Source organism: Rousettus aegyptiacus, unplaced genomic scaffold (genome assembly GCF_014176215.1).
Source record: "Rousettus aegyptiacus isolate mRouAeg1 unplaced genomic scaffold, mRouAeg1.p scaffold_m13_p_1, whole genome shotgun sequence".
In the NCBI taxonomy this organism is placed as follows: domain Eukaryota; kingdom Metazoa; phylum Chordata; class Mammalia; order Chiroptera; family Pteropodidae; genus Rousettus; species Rousettus aegyptiacus.
In genome coordinates, this window is record NW_023416284.1 from 164,461,474 (window position 1) to 164,486,687 (window position 25,214).

At 37.8% G+C, this 25,214-nt stretch overlaps 1 protein-coding gene across 2 annotated transcripts in view; it reads right to left on the reverse strand.

Annotated features, from left to right (window-relative positions):
* Positions 1–12,139, reverse strand: part of MAP3K5 (mitogen-activated protein kinase kinase kinase 5) — a 167,972-nt gene extending 155,833 nt beyond the window's left edge. Inside the window, exon 1 of one of the 2 annotated variants that reach the window (XM_016165843.2) lies at positions 11,248–12,139. In XM_016165843.2, coding sequence (XP_016021329.2) covers positions 11,248–11,689 — 442 coding nt within the window. In that variant the 5' untranslated portion in view covers positions 11,690–12,139. The remainder of the gene's footprint in view (positions 1–11,247) is intronic. The other variant, XM_016165845.2, reaches the window with a different exon arrangement.
* Positions 12,140–25,214: the final 13,075 nt, after the last annotated feature.

Below are 25,214 nucleotides of genomic sequence, written 5' to 3' on the forward strand. Positions count from 1 at the left end.
CCCATTTGAATGTATGTTAAATGGACAAGTGAACACTAACAAAATGCTCTTAGAAGTTAAATATTAAGTGAAAAGCTATGTGACTGTGCAAAGATTTCATAATGCTGACAACTCTTAATTTCAGGCTTCGAAAACAATGCAAATCTGCAGGTCAACATTCATTCTAATAAACACAGCAGGATCAGTCCCTGAGTAACCGAGCCATGTGTCATGTTTAGTGATTAAATGAATTTTCTACACTACTGATTTTATAAGAGAAAGGAAAGTCTGGGACTCTGTAAGATTCTAGGCTAGGATTTCCTTTCCAATTTTATTTCAGATTTTACAACTGCCAAATGCAGTTTAAGCATATAAAATACTGGCAGCACTAAGTTGCTTGGCAAGAAAAGTCAAGCCAACTGTTCTTGTCATAACTCACATGCAAGCTACAACACTGTTCTCTAATTTCACTAGGTCAAGCCAAGCAACTTATATTCCAACTGTGCTTTACAGCTAACACACACACACACACACACACACACACACACACACACACACACACTACACTACACTACACTATGTAAGTTTTAAAGCCAGACTCCCTGCTCCTCTAGATTTTCTACAAATTTTTCCTTATGCTGTTAATAAGCAGTAAACATTGCACCAGTAGGCATATTTGGGGAAAAGACTAGAAGTTAATTTTGAAAAAACTAAAAGCTTACTATCCAGATACATCTAAATCTTACTGGGATCAACCAAAACTAGCTTCCCAAGACCAAAAGCTAAAATCCTAGGAATTGTCTTGGTATGTGACTCAAAAATAATTAGACATATTATGGAAAGTATAATTCAGAAATGATGCTTAGAACCTTTAAAGTTAGCCCAGATTTCAACCTTGTCTTTTTATGTATACCATAACCAAGATATGATTCTGCATGTTCAATATACCTAATGCATGTCTGCCATTTAGATTCCATTATCTAAATGGAATTTTGTCTGTTTACTATTCTCACTCTTGGACAGCCATTCAATAACTTGGCATTCAGGATGACAATCTGCTGTCGACCACATACTCTAATTATCAGCAACAAGCAAGCAACACAATTATGAACTATAAGCCTAAAGAATACTAAGTTGAAATTATTTTGTTGGCATATTTCATCTAAGACAGCCTAAATTCTTTTTCACAAACTAAAAGATTAATATAGGAGAATTTAAAAACAGATCAAATTCTACTATGAGAAAAACTATATATAAGAAAAAAGTTCCCAAGTCTCAGGCAATAACTCCATTTGCTTCCATAAGAGTCAGTATAAAAAAAATTCTTCATTAAAGAATTATAATATCCCCTTGGAAGCCAATTTAATGCGATCTTATCAATATTTATAAAAGATCTTAAAGGACTTTAATAAAATTTGAATTTATTTAATATTCAAAATATTGGTTTCATATAAAAATAAAGTGAGGAGTCTAACATATTTTATAGGTATACAAGATTTTTTCAATGCATGTTCACGTCTACTATGGCAGTAATAAATGTTCTCAAATGTATAGCTCAATGAAATCACACACATTATGAAGTCCTTACAAAAATTCCCTCGGATTTTTTTATTTACTAAAGTATCACCTTGCTCATAGTAAGTTCCCAATAATTATTTACTAAATTGTTGAGCTCAATGGGTAGACTATAAGATCATAAAAGGCAAAAATTGTACTCTTTTAACTTAATTTTGTGTGGATATTATAAATATTCTAAGTAGTCAATAAATGTCTACTGATAAGACTATAATCATGGTATTACTAATAATTTAAATGTTTTCAAATAGAATATTTATTTCTGGGAGACAGGAGGGCATAGGTATAAATGAACAGACTCTAGAATCGGTCAGTCCTAGGTTCAAAAGTTGGCTCCACTCCTTACAGCCATGTAACTGGGAAAAGTGATAACCCTTACAGGGTCTCAGTTCCTCCATATGTTAAAATTGATCAACTGATGTTACCTGCCTCATAAAGCTGCTTAAAACACTGAATAAAATCAGGCATGTACAGCAACTGGTACAGCACCCAACACATCTTTATGGATAGGATCTGCCTTAAATTACAAGACCAAAGTTATATATCTGGCATGTGGAATATTACAGCAATTAGCCAGCCCTATAAAATATTACAAGATTTCCCCCCCCCCCCAAAAAAAAATAAGCCTATTTGGAGCAGCGAACAGCACTGCTCCATTAGTAATGATGATGATTTCCTAGAATAAAAATGAAGTTGGGTTTGTGGACACTGTAGGCATCACACTGAAGTATTTCTGATGCAGTTCTGGTCAAGCCACCCTCTGGGAACTAACTGATTTTAAAAACAATGTACATCTCGGTTCCAGTACATGGCTTGTACCTCTTACCACATCCAAAACCTACGTGACTGAGTTCCTAATATCCAATTTGTACATGTTTCCTAACCTAAAATAACTATGATTAGGATACCTGGGTATTCTGGGACCTTCTCAGGGCAATCACAGCTTCGGATGGCAGGGCAGCCGAGAAAAGAAAACAGGCTCTTTAAATCCGGCTGGAAAAGAGCACTTAAAGAAAACACAGGCATAGAGCCTGCTGAGAATGACCAACTGTGAAGGAAAGTGTCCAAAAACTTGGAGATGGAAAAAAGAGAGCAATGGATATCCTTGCAGTGAAGGGCTGGGCTGTGCATAGCACACCCTCTGGGAACTACCTGATTTAAAAGAATGTGCACCTTTGATTGTAAGTGATAAGAACATTTTATAATGTTATTGGGATAAACATTAAATCATGAAAACTGAGAGCAATGCAAATAATTCTTGTCCACAGCAATAAAAATGAATATTGTTTGGTAGAGAGACAATTGATTTCCACCCTGTAGAAAAGATGACTCCCAACATTTATACTTGTGGAATTGTTTTACAGATATTAGTCGGTTTTACATCTATTACTAAATTTATTTCAGCATATCTGCTTTTCAAATTCTCCTGTGAACTGATTTTAATACCATACTGGTTTTCTCACTAAATAATAGTTAATTAAATATTTGACAGGTTCACATTTGTAGAGAGGCATGATTTTAGATTTTTGAAAATTATACTTTAGCACTTTTGATGAAAGAAACACTTTCTCAAAAAGGAAAACTGGTGTGGTAGAAAGGGGCTTTTTATTTTGCCCAGAATGATTTATTTCTCTAAAAGAGAAAGAGAAGTGAAACAAGTATCGAAATGTTTAACAGCTATTTTATTTAGGTAGTGAATGCATCAGTATTATATACTATGTACTTTATAACTCAAATGCTTCATGACTTAAATTATTTTTTAATGTTTTTATAAAAGAATTAGTTGGCTGGGAGAAAATGGAGGTAGTTCCTCCCAACTTCTTTCTCAGCACCAGTTTTCCCCATGGAAACAGGTATATGTTATAAGCCTCTATTCTCCTACAGATTTATGCCTGCTTCTCTTTTGTCAATCTCCAGTGCATCTAATGGAGTAAGAGGCACAGAACTGAAGCACTGGGAATTTGCTCTAACACTAGGGAAAGGGAATCAAAGACAGAATATCTCAGGAAACCAAGGAAAGGAAGTGTCTCCAGGTTGTTGTCAACCCAGCTCTCTGGTTCAATCCAGAGAAAGACTTGCTCTGTTAACTGGCAGTCCACCTCACTATCATGCCCAGAAAACAGGCTAAGACTTGCTTGGAGAAAGCTCAATTTATAGCTTCAGGCCAAGAAACTGGCAACTAGAACTCTGCCTACACTGTAGACTCCCTCTTCAGTACTGAGAGAGAAATGACAAAGTCGGTGTTTTAATGGATTATTTTACAAGACTGTTAACAGGAAATCGCTGAAATTTGTTAGCAAGAGGACACCAGAACTTAAGTGTCACTACCATGATTCTTCCTCATAATAATGCTACATGGACCAAGATGTTAGAACTGAACCTCTTGTACAGCATATGTGCTTCAACATCTTTTTCACTGCTAGGGAAACTTGTGGTATAGTAGGGAGAACACCAGAATTATTTTTAAGTCAGAAGATCTGAGTCGGACTTTTGTCCAATCACTTGATTAATTCTGTCCAAGACACATACCCTCTCCAAGGTGGAGTTTCCTCAGCTGGGAAACATAATTATACAGCCACATCTACTTATTGTATTGAGCTAATAAGACGATCAAACAAGTACTACACTGCACAGAACAACATACATTTACATCTAGCCACATAAAATCACCTGCATTCTAGTCTGACCAAATTATAGATTGGGAAATAGCTAGCTATAGGTAAAAGCCCCAGCCCTTGGACAGAAGGAATCCCACTCCTGGTCCTGGCTGCCTCAGAACTAAGACAATATTTGTCACAATAAACATATTAGAAAACTTGAATACGACATTAAGGAGTGTTTGAAATGTAATAGCCTGTGTTTACTTATTCTCCTTGAATGATTTTTAAATAAGAAATAGGGGTAACTAAGATTTTTCGAGGATGGATTCTCTGGCTTAGGCAAACACTTGGTCTTATGTGGTTTGGAGTCAATGAACAGATGGCCTGACATTCACTAGGACAGCTCTCCCCACATTTCTGCTTCTTAAGAGTTCCTAGAAGAGATTAAGAATGTTGGAAACTACTGATATAATTGGTTGGTCACAACCATTTTTAGAGACTTGCTGTACAGAGGAATATAACTTCCTTCCTGTATGAATCATATACCAAAGGCAATTGCATTCCTCATGTTGATTACCCACTGTAACAGAAAAGGTTTGCTTGTTATGGGATGTTTACTATTACCCTGCACAACTTCTGTAGCATTTAAGTTACACAAATATTCTCTGCTATGATTCTCTGTAAGAGATGCTACTAACATTTACATTTTCTCTCCTCTCTCAGCCTCCCCTAAGAAAATTACCACAATGCAGATTGAGTCATGTACCTTTTTATGTTTTCTTTAGGGGGGAAAAATGCTACAAAATAAAACCTACGTAAGATATATACTCACTTTAAAATTTTTTTGGATTAGACAAAACTTTAAAAATAAGCTTTGTTTTATACCCTTTCCCCTTCTCCAATAATCTGGCACATATTTTGATCAATATCTTCAATCAGCATCTCCAGCCAGAGAGAAAAGCCAACATATATTAAAGCAACTTAAGAAGCCAATGTATTAGAATCATCAGTGGATTTTTAAATATTTTCATTTTGCTTTCCTATTTTTTTTCTTTTATGTGACGAATAATATTTGCAAAATTAATTCTGTTCCCTGAAAATCAGGGCATCTTTCTTAAACACAGCCAGTTTCCCCACGTACCTATATGCAAATTATGGGACGGCAAGGCTGTTTTCAAGATACACCTTTCCCAAGGCTGTGGGTTTCTGGTTTCCTCCTGATAGCCACACAGATGTGGGTTCATGCAACTGTCCACTCCCACCTCATTTACCACATTCTCAACTCTCAACTTGCCCATGTGAAGGGCAGGGGAGGGGAATGGTGTTTGAAAGGACCACCTGGGGCAACTCACTTGGAAAGCAAACACAGTTGCTAACTATTGGTGGAGACTTGCACATTCATGGGCTTTGTGCTTGTCAATCTCCCACTGCTCCACAAAGAAGCTTTGAACCAATTTTATGCTGCAAACCAGAAACAGGAACTGAATGGGCCTCTAAAAGGCCTCCAAAACAGGAAGCAGGGACAGCCTCTGTAGCTACCATAGAGGAACTGACCTATTAGCAGATAAGGCTCTGAGAAGGCTGGCACCAGCCAAGGCCACAGGTGAGATAAGGCCATGCTGTGCACTTGTAATTAGGTTTCACATGGAAGTGGAACCAACTTGAACTACCAACTGATGAATGGCTTAAGCACACCACAGGTGACCAAGCTGAGGAAAGAAACCAGGATCCCAGGAGCCTGAAAAGCAAGGCCAGTCATGACAATCTGCTGTTGACTATTTAGGATAAGAAACCGGTACTCTACAAATGAATTTACTCTTGGGCTTTGGAATTTTATTTTTAGTTTTGTTTTTCCAATTTTCTAGTAAAGCTCTTTTTGGAAAATTACAACTTTTCCTCCAAGAAAGCAAAAGGAAGCACAGGCTCTGGGTTCATAGGCGGTGGGCAGCAGCTGCACCAATGGTGTGCCAGCAAAAAAGCCAGAGAAAAATTATGGGCGGGCCACCACTGGGATATATTTTTTTAATCCCTTCCTAAGCAGACTTTTTTCCTTATGAGTCTGTCCATGTTAGTTCTTTTAATAATTTTTCTAAGGCTTGTTTCTTTCATGAAGAAGCAGTGACTGAAAGGTAGAGAGGAGCTGTAAGGCGGTTTAGATGAGAGGTTCTTAAACACTGCTCTGTTGATTGACATGATAAAGCTTTCACTCACCCATGAGAAAATGGGACAAAAATAACAAATAAGGAGTTTTCCATACATTTTCTACATGCAAAAAGGTATTCTTTATTCTAAGCTTATGCCTTCCCTAATTCAACATAAAATGTCACTTTTTTAAAGAAGTCATGGCAGTAGATGACTTGTTATCAAGTTTTTTCTCTTATATCATTAATTGGAAAAATAAAATGTTAACAAACACAGGTCTTCCAATTATTTTTTTTTTAAACTGACTCGTGGGAATCACTAGAAAATACTGACTTTGCCCTCCCCCTCGAAGTATATGAGACCTTATACATGAAAGCCTCACTGGACTTAAAAGTAGAAATGCAGGAATGGGCTCAAAGATTTTCAAGGCCTTCTCGGGCTATGTTAGCCAGGAGACAAAGATTATGCTTTTGTTTTGTTGTGTTTTGTTCTTATTTATTAAGAGTGTAATTCCTAAGAGGACGTGCTGGGAGCAAGTGGAACCAACATCCAGAAAGTTAAGATACCTCTCCAGTGACATGGCCTAAGTGGGTGACTTTCCTCACAAGCCCAAGGAAAGCGAGAATATAATATAGATGAAAATATAACAGCTAAATTCTTAAAATTTCAACTAGCATGTGTTTCCTTCCTGTTACCCACTGCTGCTACAGGGTGAAAGGCCGAGTAAGATTGCAATCAGTAGTGAGCCTAAGAGAATGGCCCAGGCGGATGTAATGGCTGACAGCAGGGAAAGGGGAAGCTGGCAGCCAATCTAATCCTGTGCCCAAGGAGAGGGAGTGAGGTGGCCTTGAACAGACCAATGTCTCTGGGTCTTACAGCAGCAGGAGTTAAGGAATGGAAGAAGGATGAAAGAGGTGAAAGTGTTACTAGATTCTCTGCTGGCATGGCTCCCTCCTTCACTGACATTCTTCCTCTCCCCTGCCCTGGCCCCCTCCTCTCCCTGTAGCCTCCCAATCCTTCCTTTGTCCCGATATCACCACAGCCCCTCCTCTCATCACCACCAATCCAAAGTGATGTCCTACATCTGTCCAAGATGCTACCAGAAGCTAGATGAAAGTGAAATTACTGTTGCTAATACAAGGACAGGTGAATTCAAAGTCCTAGCTTTAGGTTTCAGGAACCTAATTGTCCTGAATGGGTATACTGAGTTAACCTAACTTCTTCTAGGCTAGTGTAGAATCTAACCACAATCTATAATACTGTTTCTAAGGCAAGATATGCTTCTGGTTCCAAGCAGCAACCTTAAATCATTTAACCTGAATGAATGAATATAACCATTTAACGGTTAGCTTTTCTCATAAGCGAAATGGGGATGATAATAAAGCTTCTTTATTCTAGCTTCACCTCACAGAACTGATGTTCATTAAAAATATTTTTTGAGACACTGCTAGTGGGGCAGAAGTCTACCTGAATGGAGTAGCTCTATATCACTAACATCTGTATCATTGATATCTCTTAGCTTTTATAGAAATTTACTACCTACAATGCAGGGGAATGAGAACATTAGCTTGGCATTTGCTATCTCTGAGTGATACAGTCTTATACATATAAATATGATGTATTTTCATAAATGCTGTGATAGAACATTAGTTCCCCCTCGAAGCAGGAATGAAAGAAATATGTGTAAAGGACAAAGTATATTAGTTAAATAGTAAACAGGGAAAAATCAGTGAAAACCTTTAAATGCAATCTCTTCTTTAAGAAGACACCAACCGATACACACAGAAAAAGCTTATAAAAATGTAACCAAGCTTCAAGTTCTTATTCTCATTAAGTTGAGCTGTTTAAACACCAACATTTCTTTTTAACTGTTGAGGCCCTCATTAAGTTGTCCTTGTTTACCCTTCCATCTCAGTTCAGATGTCTTCTCTGAAACCACCCCATCTACCAGTCTGATTGTAGAATGTTTCCTGGGTGTCCAAAGCATTCAGTGTGGACCCTCTCCGAGTACCTGTTACAATCAGGCTTTGAATCTGCCCTCCCAACCAACTCTGAACTTCTGGAGCTGGGAACTTGGAATACACAAGTCTATGGACTGAAATGATTCATTCTGTATTAATAATGTTATAATTTTAAAGTACAGAATTTGAGAGCTGGAGAGAATCTCAGAAATCAATTATTCCGATTCTCCGTTCTTTTCTGAGATTTTAAATGACTTGCTCCTAATCACAGCTCCTAACCAAGGACCAGAATCCAAATCTTGAAACTTGTTCCAGTGCTCTGTCCCAGCACACTATGCTGCCTTGCCTTTGCAAATCACAGGATTAAATGAGAGAATCTTTGAAATTTAGTTCAATTCCCTTCTCCACTTCCATCCGTGATCAGTTTTACAAGCCTTTGGAGGAGATGAAGAGCCTTGTTCACAATTACATGGTTCACAACAGAGCCAGGATGAAAACTCAAATCTAACTTGAGAGGCTGTGTTCTTCCCACATCATGATTCAGCTTTCAGGTGGAAGTGGAAGTGGTGGATACAGAGCAAAAGTCAGCATGGCCCAGGAGCCAAAATCCTACCAGGCCTGTTTTCGTATAACTTACAACCTCAGAATGGTTTGTAACTTTTTTTAAAGGTTGGGGAAAAATTAACAAAGAATATTTTGTGAAGTATATGAAATTCCAATATCAGTGTCCATTAATAAAGTTTTATTGGACTACAGCCACCATCATTTGTTTAGAAACTGTTTATGGCTGTTCTCCAGTAACAACCACAGAGCTGAATAGTTGGGAGAGAAACCTCCTGCAAAGTCTAAAATATTTACCATCTGGCTCTTTACAGAAAATTCTGCCAAATCCTGGTAGAGAAGGAGCAAGCAATCTCTTAGAAATCAGAAGAAAAGTTCTACTCATCAAACTCATCAGCCCTCAATTTAAAAAAACAAAGGTTTTGGACAAAATTGATACCTATCTTCATTCTGTCACATCTCCATGCTGAAGGAAATGGCCCAGTGTTCATGTCACTCACATTGGCAGAGTTTACGCTGGCACCTGCGCAGGATGATGGAAGCAGTGAAATGGGACAGAGCTGGCCTGCAAACACTGGTCTTCCTAGAGGAAGTACTCCCCACCATTTCACACTGCACCTAAATGGCTCATAAGATCCTTGCCAATTCACTGTCACATGATTCCAAGATAGAGAGCATTTGGACTGAGAGTAAATCAGCCCAACTAAGCGGAGGCGGCAAGGGCAAAGCACGACCTTTTTGACCTTTTTGAGTCTGCTAGTGGAAGTGGATTCCAGTAGCATTGACAAGTTACTGCATGAGTCCTGGGGATCCCTTGGTCTTCTCACCTAAGCCGGACAGTAAGTACTTACTTCACAGGCTTGTCTGGAAGATTAAAGGAGATAAAATTCAAATGTCAGGTCTCTTCTAACCTTTCGCTCTTTCACCTTCCCAGAGGCAGTATTTAGAGAAGAAACAGTAAGTGAGCCTTGATAGAAAACATTCAAATTAGCTTAGAATTTAAGATTTTTTCATAGAGCCCTATAAAAAATACCCAGTCCATCAGTACAAATATGCTATTTGGTTGAGTGTTTCCCTTACATATCTTTTAATACTTTGAAGATTATTCTAAATTATAATCCAAAAATAAGAGTGCTGTAATTTTTAGAAAAGTATGGTTATGTAATTCTTATAGCGAGCCACCCAAAGAACCAAGCTACAATATATTACACTCATGTTCAATTATGAAGATCTAGACTAAAAAAATACCAGAACCAGAAAGTCCTAGTTTATTTAGTCTGGCTTCCTTAACATGAAGTTCTTGTTGTTCTTAAAATATTCAGCTTTGGCTGAATTCCAAAACTGACATAAGCTACTTCAGGTGTTCTGAAGAAACTGAAGTTTTACAAACTGAAAATAAGACTGGAATATAAAACCTTTTATGTGACCACAAATGCAAGAACCTTATTGTTTGAAACCATCATTAAATCAAAATTTCTGCTCACACTTATAAATATGTGTATATTCTCGATATTGGTCCTACAGGGTGCTAATGGTTCATTGCAATGACATTATTTCTAACATTACTAACAGACAGCTAATTGTTTCAGTCGCTAGAACTACAATAATTCTTTCTGAAATCTGTGATAGGTTGAAATATATTTTTTTCCCCACGGATTATGCTAGCAACTACTTTAATAGCCAATTTAGTCTTAGTTATGAAGACAGCATCTCAGCGTTTCAAATAATGTTAAACTATACACTTTCCAAACCATCATGGTATGTGGGGCAATAACAGACTCTGGTTTTCACTGAAATTCTAACAAAAATACTACACAAGTTTAGTGTAAATTACAAGGTTCTTACTTTTGGAAGTAGTTACTTGAGACCTCAGACTGAAAAGAGATAGGAAATTTGTCAATTTGCCACTAAATTTGTTAAGGTAAAACGAGTTAGGAAGATCATGACATTACATGCCAACTCAGAATCTGCGTGCAGTTGGTTGCATGGCCTAAGTCATGGTTTCTATACTCCCAAAACTACACAGAAAAAAAAAAATGAGAACGTCATCTAAAGCCTTCATAGGTAGATACGAACTGGAGAAGAGCTGACTGAGGTAAGTATTTCGTAGTGCTAAAAAACAAAAGTTCTTTATGAAGACCACACGAACCCATGGCTCCAGAGCGGGCCGGTGCGTGAGTCCGGCGTTCTTTGGCACAGATACACCCAGGCTCTGGCATCAGCACTTTCTCCCAGGAGCAGCGAGCGCGAGAAGTCACGCAGCGCTGCTCGCTGCCCCGAAAGTGTAGCAAGAAGTAAATAAGCAGGAAGCACGCCCGCTATCCAGAAAAGAAATTTTGGGGGGCCCAGAAAAACATTTATTCCCCTGTAGCGGCCGGGGGAAACGCGGCCCCTAACCAGGGAGGGCAGGGAAGGGGTTACACACGCACCTGCATTGTAAAAACGGTCCAGCACCGTGGTCTCTCCAAAGTCCAGTTTACCAAAATGCAGGGGCTCCAGGGCGGCGCCCACCTTCTCGCACGCCTCCCGCAGGCTCTGCAGGGCCTCGCTCTCGGCCACCACCAGCTGCCCCTGGCTCGCTTCGTTGATCACATATGCCACTGTAGTCCGTCGGCCGCCTGCGCCGCCAGAGTTGCCCCGGCATCGGGGGGCGCTGCTCCCAGAGGTGGCAGCGGGACACCCGGTGCCAGAAGCGGCTGTACTCTCCACATTCCAGAAGCTTCCCGGTGGCGGCGGTGGTAGCTGGTTCTCCTCACCCTCGGCCGCCACTTCTCCACTCCGGCAGCTGCTGCCCTCGGGGAAGGCGCAGAGGCCCGAGGGGGCAAAGGGTGGCACCGAGAAAGTGATGCCCTCGCCCGCCTCCGCGCTCATCTCTCCCGCAAGAGCTGAAGCGGCTGCGGCGTCCCACCCCCAGCCGCACCGTCTGGCCAGCCACAGCTCCGGGCTGCTCCGCGCGCGCCGGGCTAAGCAGCTACCATCGCGCGTCGCGCCTCCCGCGCCGCGCCGCCGCCGCCTCTCAGCCGCCCTCTCTCCGGAGACGCCGCCGCCTCCGGGCGGCGGCTCGCCCCTCCTCGGCGCCTCCGTGGCCGCGCCGCTCGCCCGCTTCAAAGGGTAGAGTACAAAGGGTGAGGAAGCCGGGTTGAGCGGGAAAGGACAGCGCTCCCTTTCCTTGGAAGTGGACAAGCCGACTCACAAACCTGCGCGGCGGTGCGGCTCAAGTGCGCCGCGCTTGGGGTGAGGTGCGCACTTGCTACAGGGAGCGCGGCCCGGCTCCTTCCGCGCCGGGCGCTGTGGGCGGGGCCAGGAAGGACGCCCTCTGTGGGCGGAGCTACCTGACCAGCACCTTACGGGCAGGCACGCTCCCCTGGCTGTGTCACGGAACGGCGGCAGCTGAAAAGATCCGCCTCGCTGCTCGGCGGCAGCTCTTCTTCATCTATTCTATTTCCTCCCCCTCCGCTGGCCTTTTTTTTTCAACGATTTCTTCGGCTGCTGCGTCCCAGCGCCAGTCTTGGCGCTTCTTGCAGCCACCGGCTTCTTGCCACCCACTCGTCGCGGAACCAAAAGTCAGGTTCCGCCCCAGGGGAGGGCGCTGCTGGGAGTCTCTAGCTGGGACGAAACTGAGTGCGCTCAGCCCGTGAGAGGTTCCGGCCGAGCGTCTCCGCCGTCACTATCCGGTCCCCCACGCAAGAACACCTAAAGTAGGCAGAAGCCCGAAGCCCACCCGACAACCGAATGGCGAAAAGAAAAAAAAAGTCTTTCGCGAATGCTAGGGTCTGAGCTACCCCGAAGCATTTACAGCGTTCGCCGCGGCCACGGCGCCCCCCTCTGGCCCCTGCCGAGCTCGCTCAGCAGCGCCGTCTGGATCGCAGGCGGCGCTGGAAGGACTAGGGCAGTGCTCTGAGGCTCGCGTTGCGCGAGGCGGGGATATTTCAACTACCGCTCTGGGGCTGGGGTCTCTGTATTGGGAAGGGTAGTTTATTCGTAACTATGGCGCTCCGGAAGTGGTAGGCTAAATTTATCAGGTCTGCGCGTGGTACTTTTCATTTAAATATTTCCAACAGCTGTGCTAACATTAATGCGTAATCGATTAACTCCAACCGCTCAACAATTTTAGCATTCTCTTCTAGGATCCTAACTCTCCCACCTCCCCCACATACACGTGCCATAGCCTTACTTGAGATAGAAGATGAGGTCTATACCACATTCTGCAAATCATCAGCCGCCAATTGAAAAAGGAAAATTAGGTAACTTACTCTTTTTTAAATTGCACCACAGCGGGGCGGAAATGCTTGAATTGCTTAAGAGCAAAGTACATACTTATATGAGGAGCAAAAACAGATGTGTAAATTTTCAGAGAACTCCAGAATGCTATAACTTTAGGAAAACCAGCGAAAGTTGCAAGGAAATAAACAGGTTGTTGGCTTCCCATATCCAGGAACTGAGATTAATGAGTTCTATGAAAAAGGTAGAATAGTGCAAATTACATTCGAGCTTCGGAAAAAAAGGGAAGGATGAAATAATTTAGTAATAAAGAGTTAAAAGGAGGAAGAAAATAGTAATAAGAAAAAACACCCGGTAGCTACACAATTGTATCCCCAAGAAAGCAAAGTGACATTAGCTTTTTCTAACGGTTTATAAAATGATAGAAGTGAATTTATAGTAAGGAAACTTTATTCTCATCATGTCGATGGAATTCCTGTGATCCACATTTGCTTTTGGCCTTGATGTAGATAAGTAGATAGCAGATAGTAAATAATAGTGACCATATTGAGAAAAATGTTGATGAACTATACTGATAGATACATACCTTTTATTATTTCCAACAACCTGTCAAGCCTCCAAACTCCTAAGGGAGTAGATAGCCCTCTGCCTCATCCTGGCCAAAAACAATAAACATTGGAAATTCATTAGGATCATGTCTGGAAAACGAAAATATCTAACTTCTCAAATAGCATTTTACTATACAGATATAAGAACATATATAAGGTATTTTCTAAAAACCATAATTTTTCACCTTTGCTTCCCTTCCAGATCTTTTCAGAGCCATCTTTCATACAGTGTTTTTGTTTATTTTATTTTACTTTGAATTTAATGATTTTAAAGATGTTATTGATTACTGGCAGCCACACCCCAATGTAACGCTAAAAGATTGCTTGTAGTTGATCCTAAGGCTCTCTCACTGCCTAAATGGCATGGTTTAGTTAATTAAACTAATGTGGCATGTATTAGGTTGAACTACATGAAATTTCCATTTTTATAGCTGATAGTCAAATATACATAAATTCAGATGGTTCAACTTACAACTTAAATATAGGGCCTGTGTGTAGGCAGAGGGGACGGATGTGGTGCCAGTACCCAGTTTGCCCTCTGCTTTCAAGCCCAACTCAGGGTTCTCAACTGGAGAAATGAATGCATTTTTCTAATTGGATCATCCAGAAGACATACATGTTTGCAGTTTGTCTGTATATAAGGAGGACATTTTTCTGATCTAAAAGGACATCTAATATTGTAATGGTGGACACAAGCAAAATCATTGCCAATCTTGGGCTTTCAGGTTTGTTCTTGAAGAGGCAAAATGGTGACTCAGGCCAGCAATGGCCAAATATCTCTTAGCTAGTTAGCTTTTTGTTTTAAGTGACAAGTTTGCCTATTTCTCTGTATCTTCAGATAAGTGAAAATATAATACACTGAAATATGTAATAAGATATATAATATATATCAATTCTAAAAAATATTTAAGGCTACATACAAAACAAGATAAATACAATTTTAAATGATCAGAAATCAGTCAGGAAGCCAGTAAAAGAAATATCATAAACCTGGGACAAATACACAAGTCAATTGGTTGCTAAATTTAGCTCTGTGTTTTGGATGCTAAAATTAAAAAGAAAACACATGAGTAACATATTCATATGAAGAGTTCAAGTCTTTTCTTGAATTCTATAAAGACTTTATCGCATAGAATCTGATACAGAGGACATTGGGCAAAAAAATGTAATCGAATATGAATTTGTAAAAATTATATGTTCCTCAAATTTATGTTTAATATTTAAAAGCCAAGAATATAATATTAAATATTAACTCAATGAGGGCATTTCAGAGGAACCTACAATAATACAAATCGGATATAATGCTTTCTGGTTATATTACTTTAATAAGTGTGAGGAACCGAGGAGATACTTCTCTTTGTAAGCTCCCAACTTGGCACTCTGCATCAAGGGAAAAAGGAACCCAAGGAAAATATGTTGCTTAGATCCACAAATAGCAGGCTTCCCGAAGCTTTTGACAAGGATTAAATCACAGTCTGTAAATGGTAGAATTAAAATATTATAAAGATTCTATGGCATCTTTACACATTAAAAAAACACGATGGCAGAACTGAAGTTCATTGATCAAAACTATATTCTCAGTCAAAGTCCATCCCACTTCCAGTTAGAGATGGGCCTTGGGACACCTTGAGAACACTTGCAGGTAAGGCAAAGAATTTTTCTAATAAAGAAAGAGCTGAAGAAATAGAGATTTCTGCTTCACATTATGACAGGTTAGGTGATTCCGATCAATCCTCTCACAAAAGACTAAGAATGTTGGACAAAATTTAAAAATTAAAATAAAGACATCAAAAAACTAATAAGATAATAAGGAACTATCTGGCTAGATTCTGGAAAAAAGGACAAGGATTCAGAGCATGTGCCTAGTCGGGGCTGCTGCTAGCTTGGCAATTTTTGTGGATCTGAGTTAGACAATTGAAAGTCTAAATGGCATTTTTGATAACACCTGGAAGGGCAAAAGTAACGATGAGATAGCCTAGAAGTTGGAGTGAACGAGAAGTAAAATGACCTTTACATGGATAGCAACCCTGCCTCCAGATATGAGTAATACAGATAAAGTCTCAAACCCTGAAATTGGGTAAAGGTAATTCTAGGCTCTTGACAATCAAAATTCACTGCAGAGGAAGTTAACATCATCTGGGGCAATGAATTATTTCTAGAGATGCTAAATCTGTAGATATAGGCAAACATTTGAATGTGTGGTAAAATAGTGGTGTAGGAGCAATAATATGAATTCAAATCCTGACTTTGCCACCCGTTCCTGAGTTCACCCCTCCAGATCCACTCTCCATTCATATCCCTATGGTCTCTGCCTCTTAGGCTAATCTGTATGAATTATCTGTGGGCTCCCTTGCATTCTGATTTCCAACTAGGTTTGGTCAATGAGGAGTCCATGCAGGGGATTTGAGCAAGGGAGGATACCAGGACTCTGTGAATAGTCTCCTCAGGCTGGCTATATTCCTCAACAGAAAGTCATTGATCTTCTCAAGGTGGCAGATCCTATGAGTCAAGTTTCTAACAGGGTTTTCTAACTTTCCCTCACCTTGTCCTTTGGCATCTGGAAATGATAATAGCTCTGAAGTTACTAGTCCCATGTTCCTACACAATCCCTTGAAGCTTTGGTATACTCCTTCTGTATCTTTGTAATTAGTCTTTTTGTAAATGAACCCACCTCAAACTATCTTGTTTCCTGTTCAGATTCTGATAACTACCAATGAGAAGACTATTAACCTCTTGGGCCTGTTTCTTCATTCATAAAATAAAGTATTGACTTAGATTAAATTGAAAATCCTTTGAAGCTCTAATATGCTATGTTTAAGTATTCAGTTGAGAAACAAGTTGTTATACTGAATTGAAATGCATTAAAAATGAAAAATGCCACTGAGTAACCAAATAGTACATGAGGGAACTTTCTCTTTATAGAAATATTTCAGCTAATGCATAACAAATTTCTAAGGTAGTTAGAAAATCACCATTTTGCAACTGGTAATGGATTTGGATCCAGGTATGCATCATCAATAATCACTAACATTACTAAAAGAGAGATAATCAGATATAATGTGCCTCCTGATAGAAAAACACCACCAATTACAAGGTAGTCATATTGAACATAATGGGCATAAATCTCATCAAAGCTCTAGAATCCAAAGCTAAGATTCAATAACTAATTCCAGGAAATATAGAGGACCAAAACAAAGGTTAAAATACTTAAGACTGTGGGAAACTCTACAAAACAAAGCTAAGTTCATTTTCTAATAATAACATGGTTCGATGTCTCTTAGACCCATTTCCAGTTGAAAAAAATAATAAGTGCCAATCACCTTACTAACTGCTTTATATGCATATCTCAAATCTCCCATCTTTATAGATAAGGCTCTGAGCAGGGAAAGGCTACCCAATGTCAAACAAAGATTTAGTAAAAAGAGCAGGGTTCCAATCCAGAGCCTGTGCTATCAGCCACTGCTCCTCATTGTAATGAGGTCAAAAGATTATCATGTCATAAAGTATCAAATAGCCTGCTTTTTTTGTTCTGATGGGAAGATGTACAACCAGTTTATCTAACGGCTGCATAAAGTTTAAAAGAAAGGAGATCAAAAGTTGAGACACAGTTTATCTGCTAATTTTGGAATTAAAATATCATGTCAAAAGACCATACTTGCTGTGTATAAGAGCTGTGTACAATAGCTGTTTTCCAATCTCTTCCATGAGAAGCCAGGGAGAGTGAAGCCTTGGGAAATAATTTGAGGCTAAAGTCAACAAGAATGAATGTTGTTTTTGTTTGTTTGATGCCTCTGTTTTGTCTTAAAGTTAGCCATTTATTTCGTAATTTATGCTTATTTATTTTAATACAAAATCATATTTTGGATTTCTTAATTTTCCAAAAAAAAATCTGTGCTCCTGGAAGATGAACCTGCCTTTTTGTATATCCAGTAGCTTTAAATTTTCCCTTCACCCACTACAGCAAACTCCTGCAGCAGTGTTTTTTAGCTGTGGTTAAAGATTAGGTTCGAGTGAGGAGTTTTCTGCAAATAAAGAACTTCTCTCCCCACCCCCATCCAAAATGGTACCAGTCAGTGGCCTGTTAGGAACAGGGCCACACGGTAGGAGGTGAGTGGCAAGGCAAGAGAGCAAATCTTCATCTGTATTTGCAGCTGCTCCCCAGCACTAGCATCGCCACCTCAGCTCGACCTCAGATCATCAGGCATTAGATTTTTATAAGAGCACCAGTCCCTGGTGCAAAAATAGTTGGGGACCACTGATCTAGAGATCTTATTCTTGGGATTCTTTTCATCTTTGATTCAATAAATGTGTTAAAATGGACAGAGTTACTGGAGTTCAGCTACAAAAGTACTAGGATCTTCAGTACTTAAAGAGAAGGAAATAAACTCTGAAAATGAATAAAATTATCCTCCATAGACATTTGTTCTACTGTTCCTCTTGCAGAAGCCATGTAAGTGGATAAAGACATACCCCAATTTTTTAAGCATAACAACTCACCCTGAATTCTATTATAAACCATTTTAAAATAATATATTGTTTAAAAGACTTAAAATATCAGGAATAAGTGACTTCATTGAATTAAGTATATGTTATATTGAATGACCATTGTAAAAGCTATGATAGAATTCAATCTGTTAAAATAATTAGACCAAAAACCTTTTACCTGAGTTTTTCTTCACAAACTCACCATTTATCCTTTCTCTTTCTTTCTTTCTTTCTTTCTTTCTTTCTTTCTTTCTTTCTTTCTTTCTTTCTTTCTTTCTTTCTCTTTCTTTCTTTCTTTTATTTTTTTTAATAAAATTTATTTGTTTAAATTAGTTTCAAGTATACAGTACATTGGTTAGACATCTATATTATTCAAAAAACGATCATCCCAATTGCTCCCTCCCTCCCCTGGCCCTCCATTTAGCCATCATATTAATGCTAACTACATTCCCTCTGGTATTTTTTTCTCGAATCACCTTGATCTAGCAAATATTTAAACCTAAGTATAAATGATAAGGGGGTCCAGGAATGGTTGAAGTAAAAGTAAAAAGTAAAAAAAGAAAAACATGTGGCTATTTAAATGTGAATTAATTAAAATCGAAGAAAACTTAAAATTTAGTTTCTCAGTCACAGTAGCCACATTTCAAGTATTCGGTGATCATATGTAGCTAGTGGTTACTCTATTGGACAATGCAGACATAGAACCTTCCTTTCATTGTAGAAAATTCTACTGGTCAGTGCTGTTGTAGAAAGCTATTTGCCATAAAACTTCGAAGAGTTTGTATTCTTCATTTAGCACAATATAAGGCTTTAGGTATTAAACAATTAATAAAATATGATTCCAATTGAGCTCATTCCTATGCAGAGAGAAAGAGATGTAAAGAGATTCCGCTGAGCTAGAATATATACAAAAAGGGTGAGAGTCAGAGATACATCAGTCTAGGTTAATAGGAGGAAATTCTAGACCCATGCAAACACACACAAAAATGTATGATCATGAGATGGTATGGTGACTTCTAGGAAACTGCAAGTAGTTCAAATACTAATACATGCAAAGGAGTAGTAGCAATAATAGTTTCATAATAATAATAACTTTATAGTTACATTAAAAGCACCATTACTACCACTCTGTTGCTACTCTTATTACTACCATAAAATGACTTCATCTACTACTATGAGAGTACATGTTTGAAACAAGTTTGTTAAGAAACAAGTTTGGAAGCTGAGCTGAGGCCAGATTTTGAAGCATCCTGATGAAAAGTAAATTTTAATTCATCCTATAAGAAAAGGAGACGTTTAAGGACTTTAAGTAGAAGAGAATGTGATCCAATCTATATTTTAAAAAGAAGTTGTGGCTGGCGTAGAAGTTTGAGCCTGTAGCTAAACTCAGAAGGAAGTTAAGAGACTTTTGCAATATTCCAGGTGTGGCCTAGGGATAGAGCGATGCTCTCATATCTCAAGTCTCTTTAAGCAGGAATGACTTTCTATAGAATCTTTGATATGCTTCTTCTAAAAGCATATTTGATAACTTTTTATTTTTCTCTTATTGTTCTAATAAGTTAAAGCAATTTTAATACAGAAAAACAGTTCTCTTCACATTTTGTGAAAGGAAGATTAAGGCCTCATCTATTAGATATTACCTCATGCTGCCCCATGCCCTGTCTACATGCACACCATCTCCCAGACTCTCAAATTGTTGCTTGCTTCTTCCTTCACTAGGACTAAAGTTATTACTATTTAAGACATTCTTTTAATTTAGATAAACAAATCTTTACTTTAAATAAACAAATCTTGTCATAGAAAGTTTTTGTGTAAGCAACAGAAACCAACTGTGACTACTAAAACCAAAAAATATATATTTTTTAAGATATTGGGACTAACAGCATCAGTGCAAGGCTGGGGTACAGGCTCAGAAAAGGCAGAAAACCAAGAGCTTTCAAAGACCAGGAGCTACAGATGAGGTCACTCCACAGAAACAGTACCTGTGACTTTGCTCTAAATAGATACCACGATTATTTTCTTTGACACTATAGTTGTTAAAGACATAAGTCCTCAAAAATTAATAGTACTAGTTCATGAATACATAAGACAAATCAATGAGACAGAGTAGAAAATCCAGAAATGTATCTAATTACATATAAAAATTTAGTATAAGATAAAAGCAGACTTTTAGATTATTGGAAAGAAGGACTTTGAAAAAGTGGTGTTGGAATAACTAACTACATAGCCATATGGAAAAGATAAAATTGGATTCATTCCCCACACATACACTAAGAAAAATTCCAAATGGATGTGAGATTTAATTTTTAAAAATGAAACTATGTGAGTACTCAGTAAATATATGGGTAAATTCTTTCCAACTTAGGAACAAGGAAAATTGTCAGGGTTATGACTCAAAATCCAAAAGCATAAAAGGGACAAATAGATAAACTTTATAACATTAAAAATAAAAAGTCTTTACATGGCAAAAGACATTATAAGTAAAATAGATAGACAAATAACAAACTAAGGAAATAGCTACAACTGGTACTACAGCTCATAAAATGAGTTTCTAAAAATAGAGAAGAGATCGAAAATTCTGTAGAAAAATGAGCTATAGAAAGCCATAGACAATTGATAAATATAAAAATATTTATCACCTGATAAATATTTAGGTATTTATCAGGTGATAAATATATAAATATATAAAGATGTTCAATATCATTCATAATGATATCAATAAACATTAAAATTACTCTAGTATTCCATTTTTCACTTACTATGTTGAAAAACTCTGAAAGTTTAATAAAACAATCTATTGGTGAGGCTGTAAGAAAATAGGTACTCAACTATTTCTGGTGGAATAAAAAATATGATAAAATACCTGCAGATGGAAATTTAAAACATCTAGCAAAATTATATATACATTTATCCTTTGACTCAGCAATCCTACTTCTAAAAATTCATCATGACATATGGTGGTAAAATCATGAAAGACATTTTTGCAAGACTGTTCATTTCAGTATTACTTATATAGCAAAAAGTTGAAAATCACCCAAGAGTTCATCAGCCAGGAGCTGGTTTAATAAACTGAAATAGCCGATAAATGGAGTACAATGCAGCTTTAAAAAGGAACGTTGACTATCTCTATACATAACCATTTATTTAGTTTTCTAGTTATTTACACTAGGAAGATAATCCCAGGTCCTATTTCTCTTTCATGGCTGGACTTAGAAATTTAAGTAACTATTTTTTTAAAGTAATGTGCTATATTGCCATTGAATTTTATGATATAAAAACATATGCGTGTGTCTCATTTTATTAATAAAATGGCAACATACTATATATAATTTTCTAAAATACCTTGTATTTTCAAGTATTAGACAATAAGCAGTGTATGACTGGGAACCCTGAAAAAGGCGAAATGAATGAGGTGACCCTTTGTCAGGAGGCAATTTCTAGGTAGTGGTTGGTATAGGGAAAGGGAAGCTAGGTGTTTTTGGTTGAGGATAAAACAGAATTTGAGGAACCTAGGTGGTCAAAATGTGAAAGACAGTATTCAATAGGAGAAAGCTATGCAGAGAAAGAATTTCAGAAATCTGCATACAAGACTCTTTGAGTCTTTAACTGAATGCCACACTGCACATCTGTAGGCAAGAACAACTTTTGAGTAAAGAATAAGTATCAGGAAATTCTAACAAGAACAATTCCAAGAACTCACACAGAGCTGGAAATAACTTGAGTTCCTTCCAGCCGGAAAGGAGAAACCTAATTGAATACATGGATTATTTAGAAGAAATCCTAGAAAAGCCACAACTTAGAAGTGAGCTAGAGTCTCCTTTTAGGCCTGACTTAAATAAGCTTAGAAACAGGAAAGTTCACCCACAAGTAACTGTGTACCAAAACAAAAAAAAAATCCCTGACCCTTTAAAGAAGTATAACAAAAACACAGCCATTATAAATATGCATAAATGGTCAAGGATGGAAAAGAACACAATGAGGAGAGAAATGGAAGCTATAATGAAGAAAAAAATGGAATTTCTTGGTGTGGAAATGCAGTATTTAAAATTATAATTTAATTGGACAGGATAATTGGACAGCAGAAGAAAAAATCAGTGAAACTGAAATAATAGAAACAGAATTTATCTGAAATGAAGCACGGAGAAAAAAAGACTGAAAAGGTGGCATACCCTAGTGAACTGTAGGATAATATCAAGTGGTCTAAAATATATGCAATTCCAGTCTCGGAAATGTTAAAGGAGATTCTTCGAGTGAAAGCTTTTAAATTTACTTCGCTCCCTTTTCTGAGCTGCAAGTTTTTTTTCTTTTATAAAGACAAACATCTCCTTATCAACTTTATATTATGTGTTATTAATATATTCAAAAACTATGCTTTGTTTAAATGCAAACGATTCTCCCAGTTAGTAATATCTTGAAACAATACCAGTTACAGTTTCCTTTTCCAGTAGGATGATCAAAGATTATCTTGATATCTTGGAATTCCATACAAATGCAGTTTGATACATGTAAATATAGGCCGCCTTCAAGATTGTCTGAAATCCTCCTTTGTTTTATGGGCCAAAATACATACAAAAGAAAATCTAGTAGTATTTATATTACCCTTATTTTAATTACAGATAGCTTTAATCTCTAGAATAGAAATCCAATTTATAAGAGATCTATGAATAAATACAAACATTTGTTGTATTAATGGTTTGTGAATTAAAACCTCTAAAAGGTAACCAAGAAAAAATTTTAAATCATATTTTATTTAGATAATAACATGACATTTAATTAAATTGATCACTTGATGGTTATTTTTATGTGTCATCTTGGCTATAGTGCCTGGTCGTTTGAGCAAACACTGGTCTAAATGTTGCTATAAAGGTATTTTGTAGACTGATTAGCATTTATAGCAGTTGATCATTTCACAATGTATACATATATCAAAGTCAGTATAAATATATGTAATTTGTACTTATCAATTATACCCCAATAAAGCTGAAAACAGGAGTCACAATAGGGTGTGTATGAAGACAGCAATTCTATGCCTTAGTCCTTTTGGCTGTGCAGAAACTTAGATTTCAAACTATTTAATACCTATAAACCTTTTCAAATTATATTCCTCCTTGAGCCCCAGAAATGTCATGATTTCATACGTGGTTAACTAGCAGTTAATATTGACATCAGAGAGTGAGTATTACCACATTGGATTCATATAATTTCAGCCTAAAAGCAAGGAAAACTAGAATTTTACACTGGCATCTGCTACAGAATTATAAATGTACAATTTCTGTTTGGCTTTGCAATATTTCAATTAGTTTACCTAACCCTGTCATAGCCTTCAAAGACTCCTAATTAGAAACGATTGATCTGGTCAAACATTTTCCATTTTACGTAGGAACAAAAATCTAGGCAAAGTATGGAATTGAGAAGTTAAAGGCAAATTGAGATTAAAAACTCAGTATTCTTTGTCCTAACCTAATTGCATTTAAAAAGAGAAATCTTCGACTAATCAATAAAAAGCTCACAGAGAATACATTTCTAGTAATGAAATTTCAGGCAGCCTGTAACTCTACTTCCACTGACACCTCTAGCAAATCTGGAGTCCGCTTGGAAAGTAAGGTGTGGGGAAGGATGTAAAGACAGGGTAGGGGAGGAATGAGAGAAGATAAGAAATATTTCACATTTCCTATTCCATAATTTTTCAATTCAATTCATGTTGTCAAACATTTATGGAAAATTTACTACGTATTGGTCATTCTTTTAGATTCTATAGAGACACAAACAAATTAAACCTAGACTTTACTTCAAGGTGCCTCATATCCAGTATAGGAGTGTGGTTCATTTATTTATATAGAAAATATTCCAGTTGAATGAAATATTTTACAATGCTAGAGTTATGTATTGTGAGGTAAGAAGTGGATAATATTTCAGAGGCCCTCAGAATTTTTTCCATGATCAAGATCACCACAGTTTACCCAGCTGGAACCAGCCTCTGTCCTTCCCAGAGAGATCACACTATTTTTAGCTTAAATTGGATAACTCTTTCTGCACTATTCTTTGCCAAGGGTCCAGCTGCTCTGTGTTTACTTATGTCTATGTTATATATTAACCTCTCTTTAGCATTACAAAATATTCCAGAATCTTTCCAGTTTACTCTTTGCAATATTACAAAAAATACAGTGAGGTCCTAGGCTAGTTTAATTCTGCATTCACTCAATGAAATTAATTCCTAAATGCCTATATCAGGTCCTTGGGGATATACCAGTGAATATAACAGACAAAGATTTCTCATTTAGTAAAACATGTATTCTAGTTACTATACATAATAAAAATCCAAAATAAGGCTCAGAAAAGAGATAAATTTCTTCAAAGTTTTCTGAATTTGTAATGTCTATATCCGTTTAGTTTGACTTAGAAACAATTTTCACTGAAGAGAGGAACACATATCAAAGCAATGGCACTTTCTCCAGTTGCCCTGACAGAGGAAAATTCCTTTATCAGTGGTTTAGTCTACTCAGGCTGCCATAACAAAACACCACAGACTAGGTCGCTTAAACAACAGCCATTGATTTTCTCACAGTCTGGAGGCTAGAAGTCCATGATCAAGATGCCAGCAAATTTACTTTCTGGTGAGAGGTTTCTTTCATCTTCTTGCTGTCCCCTCACATGGCCAGTCATTTCTCAATGTAAGCACAGAGAGAGAAAGAGCTCTGATGAAGGCCTCTTCTTACAAGGACTGCAATCCTACTGGATTAGGATTGCACCCTGATGATTTCATTTATCTTCCATTACCTCTGAAAAGGCTCTGTCTCCAAGTATATTCACATTGGGGTTTGGGGCTTTGACATGCAGGACACAATTCAGACCATTACAAATAGTAACAGAGAGAGCAGTGTTCTAAAATCATTTCTTGATAATTACGGCAACATAATAGATAAGCTACATATGCTATCTGTCAGTTTAATGTCTCAAATAGCATCCTCATTTTGGGCCTAAATTATTCAAATTTGATAGCTTAGCTGACAATAAGAAAGGATAATTGCTCCTCCATGCTCTATTTCCCTCACTTAACTGCCTGAAAAATAAAAGACAAGCTT